General features: G+C 45.9%; 1 protein-coding gene across 1 annotated transcript in view; it reads right to left on the bottom strand.

Annotated features, from left to right (window-relative positions):
* LOXL2 (lysyl oxidase like 2) overlaps positions 1 to 18,494 on the bottom strand; it is a 102,132-nt gene that overhangs the window by 35,412 nt on the left and 48,226 nt on the right. The window contains exons 4-5 of the mRNA XM_082200410.1: positions 11,062 to 11,273; positions 2,187 to 2,406 (exon numbers count right to left, since the gene is read on the bottom strand). Coding sequence (XP_082056536.1) covers positions 2,187 to 2,406; positions 11,062 to 11,273 — 432 coding nt within the window. The remainder of the gene's footprint in view (positions 1 to 2,186; positions 2,407 to 11,061; positions 11,274 to 18,494) is intronic.

The following is an 18,494-nucleotide window of genomic DNA, read 5'->3' as shown; positions in this document are numbered from 1 at the left end:
AACACTAGCATTGTTACAGTACAAATGTTGCTCTGATGGACTGAAGACAGATGCAACTTTTTAAGAGTAGTAAATGTAGCTTGAGTTGAGTACATCTTCCCTACTGACAAACAAACTTGCATTTCTGTTCTAGAGTGGTATGCTTTGGAAAACAAGAGGTTCAACGTGGTTGTTGCTTTCCTGCACCATTCACTCTGAATTGGGGTGAGGGGCCAGTTGTTACAAGTAATCATTGGTTAATGCCCATGATATCACCAACGAAACCATCCCTTAATTCCTGGACCACTTTTGCAACTGGATAGATAGATGATAGATAGATAGATCGTTCGATGGATAGATAGATGATAGATAGATAGATAGATAGAGAGAGAGAGAGAGAGAGAGAGAGAGAGCGCAGTTTCAAAGATGGATTCATACAGTGGTACCTCGGGTTAAGAACTTAATTCATTCCAGAGGTCCATTCTTAATCTGAAACTGTTCTTAACCTGAGGTACCACTTTAGCTAATGGCGCCTCCTGCTGCTGCCACGCCACCACCGCATAATTTCTGTTCTCATCCTGAAGCAAAGTTCTTAACCCAAGGTACTATTTCTGGGTTAGTGGAGTCTGTAACCTGAAGCGTCTGTAACCCGACGTACCACTGTACTGTGGTTGGACAATCTACTAAGGCAACTGCTGAGAACACTGTTATCCCGTCACTGCATCCCAGAGAGTATGTGTATTCCTACAGCTCTGTAAATAATGCCCAAATATGCACAAGGAATTCATGGAAATGTGCTATGAGTCACACTGGAATATCTTATCCCATTGCTCATGGTTGTGCAAACTTTCAGCCACATTAACTGTGAAAGAAATAGGCTTAAGCTACAGTGCAGTTTAATGGCAACAACTTCCCCTAAGGACACCTGAAGGCTGCCATTTTGTGATGAGGATACCAAGAGTTTTCTTTTAGAGATCCATAAACCTCTCACATGGTTCACTGAGGGTAAAGGATGTCAACCTGGTGCCCCTCAGCTCCCAAGATGCTGTGGCTGGCCAGAGCTGACAGGAGTTTGCAGAGTCCAAAGTGTCCAGAGGGTTCTAGGCGGACAAAGGCTGATTTACAGTGAAGACATGCTTGAATGCAAGTAATTCAGCGAACAAGACAGCAATAGTCCACTTACTCAGGCCCCAAACTGACCAGGTCATGATATCACTGTGCATCTCCCACTAGAAACTTGGCCAGGGAGTGTATGGCTGAAGAATATGGGCAGGCCTTCTTCTTCCATTGGGAAATTAGCCAGTGTGGTGTAATGGACTAGACACATGCTTGGCCTGGGATTAGGGTGACACTGGTTCAAATCCCTACTCAGCTATGAAAGTCACAGAATCACCTTGGAGAGTCATTAGCTCTCATCACATGAACATAAAAAGGGGAGGGGAGAGAACAATGTATACAACCCTGAGCACCTTGGGGGAATATAGGTGGGATATAAATGTAATGAATTAATGAGAGACATTTGAGTCACTGCATCCAACTTGATGCAATCAGAGAATAACTTAGGAGCAGAATAAATGTGAGATGAACGCCACCGCCCGACCTCAGAGCATGGGAAGTCAAACAAAGATTTATAATTTGGCATAACATTTGGACTGTTTGATTATTTTATAATTTGAAATGTTTTTAATGTGGTTTTTATTGGATTGTTAAATTGGAAAACTTAATAAATATTATTATTATTTTTAAAAAGATGCAGTCGGAAAGGTTGCGTGGGCTGGAGACAATCAGGACCAAAGTTGGGTGTGGCTCTTCAGCCACAAGTTGGCGGTCCTTGGATCAGGGGATGGCAAGCAGAGATAGTGTCTGTGTGGAGTCAGGCCTTTCCTGTTGCCTTCATATGTAGATTCAGATAAGAAAACATTTGTCTCAGTCATATCCACACCATTCCACTTTAACAGTCATGGCTAACTGAAGTTTGTCACGAGCTACAGCCCCCAACACCCTTAACAAACTACAGTTCCCAGGATTCTTTGTGGGAAGCCAAGACTGTTAAAGTGGTATAAGAGTGATTCAAACATATGGTGCGGAGTGTTAGCTTAAGCCTTCCACATGAGCCACATGGTTGGTTGAGAATACCCACAGCTGATTTCAAGCTCCACAAATTTATTCTCCTCAGCAATAGCTGAACATATTTCTGTCTCTCTTACCTCGGGTTGGAAAGCTTTCCGGAAACCGCTGTGGCTGCCAGGGGCAAAAGCACGACCAGGGTAGCAGCTCACCACGGCAGGCATCCCATTCTCACATGTTGCGTTCCCACTAGCTGTGCTGATGCGATTGCCCAGTTTGCAGCTGGAGATGTGTGCCTCATTGCCTGTGCAGTCCATGGAATAAGCCCAATAAGTGTGCTTTCTTCTGGCTGCCGTCATCCTTGAAGGAAGGAAGAAACTGGAATCACTGAGAGCCACATGCTGAGATAACAAAAAGTTGTGTTTAGCCAGATAATTGAAGCAATAGGTTTGTCTTATGGGCCAAGTCTTGTGACACTGCTCACATGCAAGCCAGATAAATTCACACAATCAAATAAGCATATTCATCCAAATGCATATACAGGACTGTCTTGAACTGAGATACATGAAAGAAACAGGGAAGAAACTCATTAAGAACACATCTCTTATACATAAAAGAAGAGCTCTCAGTTCAGGACCAAGGTTTGAGCTACTTCAATATGGCTTTAAGGATTCAATGTCTTGTATAGCAGGACAGGGGAACCTGTGGTCCTCCAGTTGCTAATGGACTCCAACTCCCAAGAGCCCCAACAAGCTTGGCCAATGGCCAGGGATGATGGGAGAGCAAGTCCAACTGAATCTGAAGGGACCTGGGTTCACCACCCCTCTATGCATGGCAGTGAAAATCTCAGAATGCTGTGTTGTGCAATGCTTTGAGGAAACCTTCCACTCTGCCTAAACCCACAATAGTTTTTTTAAAAGGAATTATCTACTTGTGTCAGCAATTTAGATTGTTAATTGACAAATGCCTGAGAGTTGCTTGATGGAGGCAGCTGCTTGTGGTAGCCAGGATTTTGCTTTGGGGATTGATCTGGTAGTAAGGATTTGACTAGTGCTAGACAGACATTTCACTACAAATCCATGAAAGTAGTTTTATCAGTGGCTATTTGCCATGATAGCTAAAAGAGACTTCCAGGTATGCCTCTGAAGCTCACATACCGCGGGGCCAAGGTAGGGAAGGATGTCAACAGCCCAGGTTCAATCCCTGACTTGCCTGGGTCTGGGAAACAGCCCTGACTGAAAACCTGGAGAGCTGCTGCCAGTCAGTGTCAAAAATACTAAGACAGATGGACCAGAAGTCTGACTTGGTATAAGGCATCTTCCTATGTTTCCCATGGACAATGGTCTTCATGTCCTTCTTGTGGGCTTTCCAGAATCTTCTGGTTGACTAGTGCATGAAACATGATGCTGGACTAAATACACCGTCCAGAAGAGCTCTTCTCAACTTGGATGGCTTTAAAAGAGGATCAGACAAATTCATGGAGGGTACCACTATTCAGTGGCTATAGCCATGATGGTTATACACTGCCTCCACCATCAAGGTAGCATAAAAACAGAAAAACACTGCTGGATCAGGCCACTAGCTCCTCTAATAGAGCATCTCATTCTCAAAGTGGCTAACCAAAGTGGGAAACTGCAAAACAGGACCTGAGTACAACAAGACCATACCAACTTGGGATTCCCCGAAACCACTATTCAGGGTTTCACTGCCTCTGTCAGTGGGAGTAGAATAATAAAAAAAGTAAAGGACCCCTGGATGGTTAAGTCTATGGGGTGTGGAACCCATCTTGCTTTTCAGGCCAAGGGAGCCAGTGTTTGTCCACAGACAGCTTTCTGGGTCACGTGGCCAACAGGACTAAACCGCTTCTGGCGCACGGAGGACTGTGTCAAGTGATAAAGAAGTGCTGCTGGAGTGGGAAGGTAAACAGTGCCTCCATGCACTCAGGGTAGAATATAACCATTGTGACTGGCAGTACATCTTGAATAGCAGTTGCACAAATAGGGTGAGTGCCGTTGAGCTCGGGTCCTCCTCGCAGGCTTCCTTCTCATGGACATCTGGTTGCCCAACGTGAGAACAGGATGCTGACCTAGATGGTGCTTTGGTCTGATCCAGGGGCCTCTCCTTATGCTCTTATGGTACAAGAATGATTAGGAAAATGGCCTCAAAGAGTTCAGTGAAATGAACAGTAGGATAGGAAACTCCCAGAGCTTTAAAGTTTGTTTTTCCTTTAATTATAAAACTGCACTGTCAAATGCAGAACCCAAATTACATTCCAGGGTGAGAGTTTGGCAGCAAGGACGATGATGAACTAAGTTGTTTTCTTTAGCGAAATGAGGCATCTGGGAATCTTTTGGCTTCCCACCATCATGAAGTTCAGCAGTCTCACGTGGAATGCCTCAGCACATAAAAGCTGAGGTTACGCCTCGGGAATGAAAATTCTTAGTTCTGCGGGCAAGGGGGGGTTCCTTTTAACCCACAGCCCCCAGAAGTACAGAGTCAGCTTATTGGAGTAGAAACCCAATTTGGAAACTGGTTTCCCAGCTGTGGAAACCACAGTGTCAATGGAAGGCCCCACCCTTGTGGAAAAGGCTATTTACAATATTATGCAGAGTGAAACCAGAGAAATGAGAGGCATGTTAACAGGCTTCAGAGTCACGTGCAAAAAAGACTGGATCCAAGTGACTGGAGACTTTGCTTTCCCTTTAAGGCAGTATGTGAAAATACAAAGACAGTATTAAGGAACACGCTGGTAAAAGAGAGAGCTGCTAGATACCAACCAACATCCCAACATGGGTAGTCTGGGGCTGGGCTCAGCATTTAGAGAAACTCATACCTCACACCCCTAGCAAAATGATTCTCCAGCTTTTCTGCCTTCAGAGATCTCTATTCCACATCTCCCACAAAAATGACCTCCACTATTACAGAAGTGTGTGTCATGTTTAAATGTGCACACTGAGTTTCATGTCAGGCACATTTAGGATTGCTGAATATGTAAATTTCAGTTTCAAATTTTTCCAATATTAAGTGTGTGTGTGTGTTTCTTTGTGGCTGATTGCTGTTTTCCCTGTGTAAAGGTCAGAGGGGGCAGGGTTTCTGTTGAGGCAGGGGATTAGCTGTGGGAGGAGCTTATCAGAGTTTGCAGGGCATCAGTTGAAGAAGGAGCAAAAAGGGTTTTCTTGTGTGTGTGTGTTTCTTTGTGGCTGATTGCTGTTTTCCCTGTGTAAAGGTCAGAGGGGGCAGGGTTTCTGTTGAGGCAGGGGATTAGCTGTGGGAGGAGCTTATCAGAGTTTGCAGGGCATCAGTTGAAGAAGGAGCAAAAAGGGTTTTCTTGTGTGTGTGTGTTTCTTTGTGGCTGATTGCTGTTTTCCCTGTGTAAAGGTCAGAGGGGGCAGGGTTTCTGTTGAGGCAGGGGATTAGCTGTGGGAGGAGCTTATCAGAGTTTGCAGGGCATCAGTTGAAGAAGGAGCAAAAAGGGTTTTCTTGTGTGTGTGTGTTTCTTTGTGGCTGATTGCTGTTTTCCCTGTGTAAAGGTCAGAGGGGGCAGGGTTTCTGTTGAGGCAGGGGATTAGCTGTGGGAGGAGCTTATCAGAGTTTGCAGGGCGCGCGCAGTTAGATCCATCTTTTAGATTTAGGGGAGCTAGTCTCAAACGTTTGTTGGGGGAGATCTCGGTGTTTTTTGTGTGGGGGAAGTTATTTGTCCTGTCTTCAAGCTTTTTATGATGGAGGACCTCTGTAGCCAACCCCAACGACACGATCTCAAGATGGAAGGGGAGGGAACAGCTGCAGTCGCCTGCGATTCCTGCGCAATGTTTGCCATCTTGCCAAAGGTTGCAGGCAGCTTTACCTGCAGCAATTGCATGTTGATTGCCCTCTTAAAAGACAAAGTCCAGCAACTGGAGGAACGTGTAGCTACGCTCCAAAGAATTAGAGAGCTGGAGCTCTTCTTGGAAGCAACAGAGCACACCGTCTCCACCAAGGAGGAGACAGGGGACTCCCCTGAGAAGGAGTCTAGTTCACCAACACAGGAGCCAGATATATGGAGAAACGTGACTCAAAGAAGTAGGAGGCCCAGGGTTCACTCTGATTGCTTAGAAATACACAATCGCTTTGAGGTCCTCTCCCCTAGCATGGAAGACGAAGAGCAGACTCCATTTGAGGATCTCTCCCTCATTACAGTCGATCAGGTATATGAAGACGAGCAGCAAAGTCAGTCCTCAGGGAATGTGCAGGCGACCTTGGAACGGACAGCTCATGGAAGAACCCCGACCAAACCCAAGAGGAGGCGTGTAGTGGTGATAGGGGATTCCCTACTGAGGGGAACAGAAGCAGTGATCTGTGGGCCTGACAAGATGTCTCGGGAAGTGTGCTGTCTCCCCGGGGCTAAGATCCAAGATGTAACTGAACGACTGCAAGGAATCATAAAACCCACGGACAAATACCCCTTCCTCTTGGTTCATGTGGGAACCAATGACACTGCAAGCAATAGCCTCCAGAAGATCAAAAGAGACTACGAGGCTCTCGGCAGGAAATTGAAGCAACTAAATGCACAAATTGTCATCTCATCTGTCCTCCCAGTTGAACGACATGGCCCAGGGAGAGAGGGGAAAATAGTGGAAGTGAACAGCTGGCTTCGCAAATGGTGTAAACAGGAACGGTTTGGATTCTTAGATCACGGACTGCAGTTTCTTGAAGATGGACTTCTGGCAAGTGATGGGCTGCACCTCACAACGGTTGGGAGAAATGTTTTTGCCAAAAATCTCAGAAACCTCATCAGGAGGGCTTTAAACTGACTAATGTGGGGGAGGGAGACAGTGCTCCTGAAGGTAGGAGTCTATCAATTAATGAAGATGATCATCCAAATGTCATAGACCAAATGGAGCAAACAGCACGCGGACCTAGTGGTGGGAGGAAAAAATCCTTAAATAAGAGACACGGGGGAATGATTAATGGACTTCAATGTCTGTACACTAATGCGCAAAGCATGGGAAATAAACAAGATGAGCTTGAGCTCTTGGTACAGCAAACTAAATATGACATAATAGGCATCACTGAAACCTGGTGGGATAAGTCCCACGATTGGAATGTAATAATGGGGGGATACAATCTATTTCAGAGAAACAGACCAGACAAGAAAGGAGGAGGAGTGGCGTTATATGTCAGGGATGTGTATACCTGTGAAGAGATCCAAGATTTAGATCCTCAAAGCCAAAGTGAGAGCATTTGGGTCAAAATTAAGGGAGAGAAGAATAACAGAGACCTCATTGTGGGAGTTTACTATAGATCCCCAAGCCAAACGGAGGACATAGATGATGCCTTCCTGGAACAGATGGCCAAGCATGCAAAAGGAAGGGAGATAGTAGTAATGGGGGACTTCAATTACCCGGATATTTGTTGGACGTCAAACTCAGCCAAGAGCATAAGGTCAAACAGATTCCTCACTGGCCTTGCAGACAACTTCATTGTCCAGAAAGTGGGAGAAGCAACAAGAGGAACAGCCATTTTAGATCTGGTCCTAACCAATGTTGATGACCTGGTTAGTGGGGTTGAAGTGGAAGGATCATTAGGCGCGAGTGATCATGCTCTTCTGAAGTTTACTATACAGCGGAAAGGAGCAGCCAAGCATACTAGGACTCAATTTCTTGACTTTAAGAAAGCCGACTTCATAAAACTTAGGGAAGTGCTGGGTGAGATCCCATGGACAACAATACTAAAAGGAAAGGGAGTTCATGATGGCTGGGAGTTTGTTAAGAGGGAGATACTAAAAGCACAACGTCAGGCAATACCAATGAGACGGAAACATGGAAGGTGCCTAAAGAAGCCAGGGTGGCTATCTAAAGAACTTTTAACTGAGTTAAGATTAAAAAAGGATGTGTACAAAAAATGGAAAAGGGGGGAAACCACCAAAGAGGAATTCAAACAAATAGCCAGCACGTGTAGACACAAAGTCAGAAAAGCTAAAGCACAGAATGAACTCAGGCTTGCTAGAGAGGTTAAAAGCAACAGAAAAGGCTTTTATGGGTATGTTCGTAGCAAAAGGAAGAACAAAGAAACAATGGGGTCACTCAGAGGAGAAGATGGTGAAATGCAAACAGGGGACACAGAAAGGGCTGAACTACTCAATGCCTTCTTTGCCTCAGTCTTCTCTGATAAAGAAAACAATGCCCGACCTGAAGAATTTGGAGCAAATGATTCAGCAAAGGAAACACAGCCCAGAATAACTAAGGAGATAGTACAAGAATATTTGGCTAGTTTAGATGTATTCAAATCTCCAGGGCCAGATGAACTGCATCCAAGAGTATTAAAAGAACTGGCAGATGTGATCTCAGAACCACTGGCAGTCATCTTTGATAATTCCTGGAGAACAGGCAAAGTCCCGGCAGACTGGAGGAGGGCAAATGTTGTCCCTATTTTCAAAAAGGGGAAAAGAGAGGACCCAAATAATTACCGCCCAGTCAGTCTGACATCAATAGCAGGGAAGATTCTGGAGCAGATCATTAAGCAAACAGTCTGTGAGCACCTAGAAAGGAATGCTGTGATCACCAATAGTCAGCATGGATTTCTGAAAAATAAGTCATGTCAGACTAACCTGATCTCGTTTTTTGACAGAATTACAAGCCTGGTAGATGAAGGGAACGCAGTGGATGTAGCCTACCTTGATTTCAGCAAGGCATTTGACAAGGTGCCCCATGATATTCTTGTAAAGAAGCTGGTAAAATGCGGTCTTGACTATGCTACCACTCAGTGGATTTGTAACTGGCTGACTGACCGAACCCAAAGGGTGCTCATCAATGGTTCCTCTTCATCCTGGAGAAGAGTGACTAGTGGGGTGCCACAGGGTTCTGTCTTGGGCCCGGTCTTATTCAACATCTTTATCAACGACTTGGATGATGGACTCAAGGGCATCCTGATCAAATTTGCAGATGACACCAAACTGGGAGGGGTGGCTAACACCCCAGAGGACAGGATCACACTTCAAAACGACCTTGACAGATTAGAGAACTGGGCAAAAACAAACAAGATGAATTTTAACAGGGAGAAATGTAAAGTATTGCACTTGGGCAAAAAAAAATGAGAGGCACAAATACAAGATGGGTGACACCTGGCTTGAGAGCAGTACATGTGAAAAGGATCTAGGAGTCTTGGTTGACCACAAACTTGACATGAGCCAACAGTGTGACGCGGCAGCTAAAAAAGCCAATGCAATTCTGGGCTGCATCAATAGGAGTATAGCATCTAGATCAAGGGAAGTAATAGTGCCACTGTATTCTGCTCTGGTCAGACCACACCTGGAGTACTGTGTCCAGTTCTGGGCACCACAATTCAAGAAGGACACTGACAAACTGGAACGTGTCCAGAGGAGGGCAACCAAAATGGTCAAAGGCCTGGAAACGATGCCTTATGAGGAACGGCTAAGGGAGCTGGGCATGTTTAGCCTGGAGAAGAGGAGGTTAAGGGGTGATATGATAGCCATGTTCAAATATATAAAAGCATGTCACATAGAGGAGGGAGAAAGGTTGTTTTCTGCTGCTCCGGAGAAGCGGACACGGAGCAATGGATCCAAACTACAAGAAAGAAGATTCCACCTAAACATTAGGAAGAACTTCCTGACAGTAAGAGCTGTTTGACAGTGGAATTTGCTGCCAAGGAGTGTGGTGGAGTCTCCTACTTTGGAGGTCTTTAAGCAGAGGCTTGACAACCATATGTCAGGAGTGCTCTGATGGTGTTTCCTGCTTGGCAGGGGGTTGGACTCGATGGCCCTTGTGGTCTCTTCCAACTCTATGATTCTATGATTCTAAGTTCAGTTCAGCACATTTCCATATTAGTTTGCAAATAAAGTCCTCCTTTAAAATTCATCAGCATGTTAGAGCTAATTTCTTCTACTATGCATATCTTGCATGCAATTTTCTCCAATATAATGCATTTTATGATTCCCCCCCCTAAAATGTGCATTTATGTGCACATTTTAGTATGTGCATTTTTATACACATTGCTAGAACTGCATTGCAAAATTCAGGAAACACAGAAACTTTGCATGGATGAGAAAGTTACTAAGTGCTGCATGGGATACAAGCCATTGCCATCAAATGCCAGCCCATAATCTGCTCCCATTTAATCTGGAGATGTTCAGGTGGGGCAGGATGTAGTACTTTGGCACTGCCACTAAACCTCAACTTTTGCAAACCGCTGCTTGTAGGGCAGCAGTGCATGCAGAGCGCAGACTGACAAGATACAATTTATGGCAAGGAGCAGATGACCAGATATAGATTGACAAGGCACCACATCATGTCAGCACCATGTCAAAAAGAAGTGAGTTCACATGCGCCTCTCTCTCTCTCTCTCTCTCTCTCTCTCTTTCTTTCCTTCTTGTGGTAAATTCTTTCACAATGCATCAGGCTGAAATATAAACGGTGGGTTTTAAAGATTCCAAGAGGGGAGGAGAGAACTGGCATAAACATGTGATATTTTGTTCCCATGCACTGGACACAACACCAGGTCACCTGGAAGCACTTATTTACTGATGCCTGTGGAAAAAAACAAAAGCATCAGGCCTTTGAAAAAGAAAGAGCCTTTCCATGCTGCTTTACATGATTCGAATCCAGGAGCCTTTCTGTTTTGACTTTTCTCGCTAATGAAGAACAACAAGAAACATCGGCAGTGGAATCCTGTAAGCAGGAACCTCAGTGGGAAACAGCCTTTTGACAAGCCAGAAGAACAAGCAAAAAAACCGCAAATCTTGATCCTTTGGACCTCCCTCCACGGTTGCCCCACAAATCATGGTCTTCAGGCTGGAAAAACAATACAAACAGTTTCCTAACACAAGCTGTTCTGCAGCTGCCTGGGGGCCTCCCTTGTTATGAAGGAAATTAAAGGAAGAAAAGAAGCTGCTTAATACATTGACCAGGGGGTGGGGGACACCAAAGCAATTTGCCTAGGTTTTTGCCACCTCATTTGGAAACCTCTAGCTCTAAGCAGGGCCCAAGAACACAACAATCCCCTTTTAAAACCCTCTCTTACTTGTAGACTCTGACATTGTATTTCTTCTCTGATGGAAATCCAAACATGCCACAGACAACACGTGAGTTTTTTGTGGTCCAATTCCTGTCACAGATGCGTTTCCAGACGCCTCCTTCTTTCACTTCCACGTAACCCTCTGTGACGGGAATGTGCTTGCGAATGGCAGAGAGGATGGGTCGGATCTGGGCATCTTCCACCTGGATGTTCATGTTCTAGGAAAAGGAGTTGGAGACAGGCAAAGGTTTGTTGCTAATCCATTGGCCACAGCACAGATACAAAGCAAGCAAGAAATACAGATTTGTTGCGTTGATAAAACAAATATTACTATTTTTTATTATTATTATTTATTCAATTTATATACTGCCCTTTATCAAAAGATCCTTGGGCGGTCTGGGTGGGTGTACACACGTACACACACACACACGCACACACACACACACACACACTGCTTTTTTATGAGGGTATGCAGGGGTACGCATACCCCTAAACATTTTGTGAATCTTTGTACTTTTGTCCATTTACTGCATTTATTTCCCCCAATTTGAACTATAAAATGGTGGTTTTCTTGAGTACCCCTAAACATTTTTTTAAAGAAAAAAAGCACTGCATATACCTGTGCTAAACTAAAACTAAACTAAACTAAACTAAACTAAACTAACAACACTAAGTCTTCAACCAGGATTCAAATTGCTGCCTTGAGCGCCTCTGTGCTGATAGTGGGGCATTTGAGGTCTTTCCCCAATCAGGCCTCCCTGCTCCCAGAACTGCTCAGCAAGGCTGCTCTAAAGCCCTGAGGAATTGAAGCATGGTGAGATGAGACCAGGATGGAAAATCATAAAAACCTTGGCATGGGCCTGGAAGGGATGGTGCATCCAGTGGACTCTTTACCTCCAAGGCCTGGACTGGAGATCTGGTCATGGCTCTAGATTAGGGGTGGGCAATCTTTTTCAGTTGGAGGGCTGCATTCCTTCCTATGGGACCATCCTCGGGCAGCAAGTGGGGCCAGAGGCAAAACTTGGCAGGTCAATTAATGTGACTCTTACTTTTGCATAGTAGGCTACGTTCCAGCCCCACAAAAGTCAGAGGTTTCTACACCCACATACCCTGTGTGCACACACACATTTCTCAGTCCTCCACTGAGACAAGCTAGAGGCATGTTTCAATGTCCAAGGACACCTTCCAGCCAAGCAAATGCACTTGAGGTAAACATGGAGCAGGACCAGTGGGGGGGGGGTGTGGCCTGGGAAAGAGAGGAGCGAATGAGAGTCCTGAAGGCCAGATAAGAGAGGCCTGGTGACAGGAGTGAGCCAGCAGTAAATTTAACCGAGCAAGTTGGAGTTAACTCTTTATTAGCAAAAACAGGATTTGCACAGGAGTGTCTGGCCTAATGAGCATAGCAACTCATCTCCGACAGGTCTTGGCCCCCTGAAGCAGTTGCAGAGACGGGAGGTCCCTCCTCTCCAAGGTTTACTCCAAGCAATCTGAGACTGCGCCTGTGTGAAGCTACCTTCTGCTCCGCCCTCTTCATGCCTCTTCTGGTTCTTGGAAACTGGGGGGATGGGGTGGCAGGAGCTTGTCACAGCAGGAGAGGAAGACACCTGTGCCTCTTCACCAGCCTGACTCATTTCTGCCTCCTGGCCTCCCTCCTCTCCTGCTTCCACTTCTACCTCTAAGTGTGGACTTCTCTCCGTCACAGACCACCCCACCCTGTTTCCTCTTCAGCTTCCAACACCTCCCCTTCCCCTTCTTCTCTCTCTTCTTCCTCCGACCACTCAGCCTTCACTGGGGGGCTCCCCTGCTGGCAGCGGCGTAGCGTGAGTTGTCAGCACCCGGGGCAACGCAAGTAATTTGCGCCCCCTAACCCGGGGCAAGGCACGTAATTTGCGCCCCCCCTAACCCCTAACCTGCAAGTTGCCGCTGGCGCTGCCGCCCAAACGACGCCGCTTGCCCGGAGGAGGGGGGGGGCAAAGAGGCGAGGAAAATGCAACGGCCCAGCAGCTGCAGCAGCACCGGCGGAGGTGGGGCTGTGAGGAGGGGCTGCCTGGCGCGTCCTCCGCGGCGAGCGCTGAGAGCCGCTGCCTGCTGGGCGCCTTCAGCCGGGCGCCGTGAGACATGCAGCTCTGCTACAGCCTGCGCCCGAGGCTCTTCGGCGACTCCGGAGGCAGCGAGCGCGCCCCCCCAGATGTTGCGCCCGGTGCGGCCTGCCCCCCTTGCACCCCCCACGCTACGCCACTGCCTGCTGGTTCCTCCCTAGCTGTCAACTTTTCTCTTTTCTTGCGAGGAATCCTATTCGGAATAAGGGATTTTCCCTTTTAAAAAAGGGAAACATTGACAGCTATGGGTACCTCTCACCATTCCTCTGTGTCCAACCAGTCTGTGACATCTGTGGGGCTGCCTTTGGCAGACACAATCTAGACACAGTCTACATGGGGGGGGCCTGGTCAGGAGTTTCCTAGACAAGCAACCAGTTAGTGTGTGAACACACGCACCCAGCCACTAACTATTGCTGCAGCCCTGTGGCTAAGTGAAAGAAAGAGACTTTTAATGAACTAATTATAACTGAATCATAAAATGGAAATTAAAATAACGCTGCAATTCTAAGCATGAGTTGACTTTCAACTCCATCAAAACTAATACAATTTACTTCAGAGAAAATGTGTTTCAGATGGGAACTATTATTTTAAAATACACCATTATTTCTTTTGTAGGAATCTAACATGTGAAGCAATCCTGCAACCTGGTTTACACTATGATTCTGACTTACTCTTCGGTCCTGACTACTGGCTATTCCCACAGATTCTAGCCCAGCTGAGAGGGCTGCCTTGAAACTTTGTTCATGTGCCCCAGAAGGACAGGATACAAACAACCAGATAAATAAAATTTGCTGGCTAAAATTACGCTGTTTCTGCTTCCAATAGCTATGCCTTGCAAGAGTGGAAAGGGTAGGTAGGTTTAACTAGCAATTTCCTAGGATTTCTGTGCTTGCCTTTGTGAAATTAATTCTCCTCTGGAGCACGTCTGGATTTCCCTTCCACTGAATTGATGGGATATGAGTCATGAAGAGAGACTGATTTTCACATCCAGGGCCTATGTGACAGCAGCAGCAGCAGCAGCAGCAGCAGCATGCAAAGCTCACAGGAACTCTGACCCCCAAAAGCTAGAGCAGGCCAGCCAGGGAGGGGGAGCTCTTGGCTGCAGAGACAGGCAACAAAAAGGAAGAAAAGGAATCGCGGGGGGGGGGGGGAGAGCCCACTGGAACTTTATATAAAGTACCCTAAAGAGCTTGTTTTCCTTTATATACATGGTTTATTTGTCATTATGTCACGAATGTGGAATTTTCCCCTTCCTATTTATAAATATAATACAGTACCTCTGAAAGTGAATTGGGTAGCATTGTGAAAAATAGTTACAATTTTTTTAATCTACTGTAATCAAATGAAAAGAAAAGCTGTTAGAAGTACTGTATTTTTCACTCTATTGGACGCACTGGACCATAGGAGGGGGAGAACAGGGAAAAAAATGTTTTCTTGTTCTCCCCCTCAAAAACAAGGTGCGTTCAAGAGCAGGTCAGGGAACAGGGCAAAGCCTTGCCGCTGCCCTCCAAGCTTGTGGGGCTGGCGGTGGGGGGAAGCGCTGTTTCCCCCACCGCCAGCCTCAAAGATCCCTGAAGCCTTTGGAGCGCAGCTGCACTCTAAAGGCTTGAGGCTTCGGGGACATCCTTTGTAGCTTCCTGCGGAGACTTTGCGCAGCCATCCCGAAGCTGGAACAGCGAGACGGAGGGCTGCACAGCGTCCCGTCTCACTGTTTTGGCTTCGGGGAGAGCAGGCTGCTATTCGCAAGCCTTGGGAGCCCGGCGGGAACTCCTGCCGGGTTCTGAACGCTTGCGAATAGCTGCCCGAAGCCCGGGGTGCACATTGCCGCACCCCTAGGCTTCAGGCTGCAGGCAGCTGTCCGCAAGCCTGCGGAGCCTGTCGGGAACTCAGAGTGGCTGGGGAAACCCAGCCAAATGGGTGGGGTATAAATTAATAAATAATAATAATAATAATAATAATAATAATAATAATAATAATAATAATTTAATAATAATAATAATAATAATAATAATAGTCTCCCAAGTCCAATGTTCTAACCACTACTCCATGCTGACTCTCTCTATGAAGTGCTCTATAACATATACATTTTTGGACAGTTTGTATATAAACTGAATATGGAAAGATGGGCTCAATGTGGAACTTCCTTTCTCCCCCTTTTCCAGCATCTAATAGTGGTTTTACCCAGCCCTTGTTTTCTCATGGGGCGTTTCCAACAATCATGCAGTGGTTTGGCTGTTTGAAGTTTCCACCATCTGTCCATGGTGGGCAGGCAGCACATGCAATTGAGCGGGGGGGGGCACACTTTTGCCTAAAGTCAGTTCACCATCACACAAAAAGGTCATAAGTTGTCTGAATTTTTGTACCATATGTTGATTTAGTCAAAAATTGCCTGTTTTCCCTACAAGCAGTCATGCAAATAAATATTGACCCCTCTGAACATTAAAGTCACTGAATTCAAACATTTGTTCCAAGGATTCAGCTAAATTTTCCAGATTAATATAACTACTTTCCTCCTCTTCTTCGCAATAGATTTCCAGATTTGGTGTTCTTCGAAACCAGGCAAAGCTCTGGTTCAGCAGAATGTCAAAGACAGAAAATGATGAGTCCCAGCCCCAAGCAGAACGAGTTGGACGGGACAATCCTATCAATCCACTTTAGCTGCAGAGTTGTAAACAGTTGTCTGGACTCCCTGAAGCTGCAGCATAAATCTGATCCCTTCCGAGAGGAAACGGGCCAACTATCTCCATATTCTGCTGGAAAAGTCCCTATAGCTCAAGTGGAAAACTAGTGATTCTCCAAACATTGTTGTATTCCAGCTGCTATCAGCCCCCAAGCAGCAAGGCATCCTCAGGGATGATGAGAGTTCAGCAACATCTGGAGGGTCACAGGTCCTTCATCCCCCCCCCAACTGCAAAGCCTCATTACTAGAAGAGGCAAATGCAGGGTGACCTTACTTTATATTAGTTCATAACTCACACAGTCTTTGGTCTCTATCTGCTGGATCATCCATCGCTCTACCTCCTGCTCCTCTGCCTGTACCTTAGCAACACAAGTGTCCTTATGATGCGGTATTGTTTTATGGCCGATTGCTGCTGGAACTGGCTGAAGTCGTCTACTTTTCGGTATTAAACAACCCCGCCTCCCGCTTTAATATCTGAATGGTGAAAAAGAGACAACCCCATCCCAGATACCCCGTCCCCTAAAATATATTCAGTGAATACCTGGAGATATTGGTCTTAGCACTAAAGAATTTCAGAAGCAAGCCCTGAAAAACACTTCAAGATTGCAATCATGTGAGCACCCTTCCGTGTTGGCCAGGCATTGCCTTCAGGCAAGTAGCTGAAAGCAGAATTAAAAGAGAAGTTGTACACTTAGAGTGATAACTTTCTGCATAGCCAAAGTCCTTCTAAAGTGTTTAGTCGCAATTAAGATCCCTTGCAACATTAATTAAAAGTTTTCTTTTTGCATGATTACTTCCCGGTTCAGTGCAGCTGGGGGATTATAGTGATTAACTATCCTTTAATTCGGGACGCGGGTGGCGCTGTGGGCTAAAGCCTCAGCGCCTAGGGCTTGCCGATCGAAAGGTCGGCGGTTCGAATCCCCGCGGCGGGGTGCGCTCCCGCTGCTCGGTCCCAGCGCCTGCCCACCTAGCAGTTCGAAAGCACCCCCGGGGGCAAGTAGATAAATAGGTACCGCTTACTAGCGGGAAGGTAAACGGCGTTCCGTGTGCGGCTCTGGCTCGCCAGAGCAGCGTTGTCACGCTGGCCACGTGACCCGGAAGTGTCTGCGGACAGCGCTGGCCCCCGGCCAATAGATGTGAGATGGGCGCACAAACCCCAGAGTCTGTCAAGACTGGCCCGTTCGGGCAGGGGTACCTTTACCTTTACCTTATCCTTTAATTAGCTGATCCTTTAATTAGCTATCCTTTAATTAGCTGATTTAAGGATTTAGATTTGCTGGACAGAGTGCCTGAAGAACTATGGATGGAGGCTCGTAACATTATACAGGAGGCAGCAACGAAAACCATCCCAATGAAAAGGAAATGCAAGAAAGCAAAGTGGCTGTCCAATGAGGCCTTACAAATAGCGGGGGAGAGAAGGCAAGCAAAATGTGAGGGAGATAGTGAAAGATACAGGAAATTGAATGCAGATTTCCAAAAAATAGCAAGGAGAGACAAGAAGGCCTTCTTAAACGAGCAATGCAAAGAAATAGAGGAAAACAATAGAATGGGAAAAACTAGAGATCTGTTCAAGAAAATTGGAGCTATGAAAGGAACATTTCGTACAAAGATTACCATAATAAAAGACAAAAGTGGAAAGGACCTAACAGAAGCAGAAGACATCAAGAAGAGGTGGCAAGAATACACAGAGGAATTATACCAGAAAGAAATGGATGCCTCGTATACCCCAGGTAGTGTGGTTGCTGACCTTGAGCCAGACATCCTGGAGAGTGAAGTCAAATGGGCCTTATAAAGCACTGCTAATAACAAGGCCAGTGGAAGTGATGACTTTCCAGCTGAACTATTTAAAATTTTAAAAGATGATGCTGTTAAGGTGCTACATTCAATATGCCAGCAAGTTTGGAAAACTCAGCAGTGGCCAGAGGATTGGAGAAGATCAGTCTACTTCCCAATCCCAAAGAAGGACAGTGCCAAAGAATGCTCCAACTACCACACAATTGCACTCATTTCACACGCTAGCAAGGTTATGCTTAAAATTCTACAAGGAAGGCTCAAGCAGTATGTGGACCGAGAACTCCCAGAAGTGCAAGCTGGATTTAGAAGAGGCAGAGGAACCAGAGACCAAATTGCAAACATGCGCTGGATTGTGGAGAAAGCTAGAGAGTTCCAGAAAGACATCTACTTCTGCTTCATTGACTATGCAAAAGCCTTTGACTGTGTCGACCACAGCAAACTATGGCAAGTTCTTAAAGAAATGGGAGTGCCTGATCACCTCATCTGTCTCCTAAGAAATCTCTATGTGGGACAAGAAGCTACAGTTAGAACTGGATATGGAACAACAGATTGGTTCAAAATTGGGAAAGGAGTACGGCAAGGCTGTATATTGTCTCCCTGCTTATTTAACTTATATGCAGAATTCATCATGCGAAAGGCTGGGCTGGATGAATCCCAAACTGGAATTAAGATTGCCGGAAGAAATATCAACAACCTCAGATATGCAGATGACACAACCTTGATGGCAGAAAGTGAAGAGGAATTAAAGAACCTTTTATTGAGGGTGAAAGATGAGAGCGCAAAATATGGTCTGAAGCTCAACATCAAAAAAAACGAAGATCATGGCCACTGGTCCCATCACCTCCTGGCAAATAGATGGGGAAGAA

The sequence above is a fragment of the Podarcis vaucheri genome (assembly GCF_965113315.1).
Source record: "Podarcis vaucheri genome assembly, chromosome: 15".
Classification (NCBI taxonomy): Eukaryota; Metazoa; Chordata; class Lepidosauria; order Squamata; family Lacertidae; genus Podarcis; species Podarcis vaucheri.
Note: the sequence above shows the minus strand (reverse complement) of the source record. Positions and strands in the feature narration are given on the sequence as shown.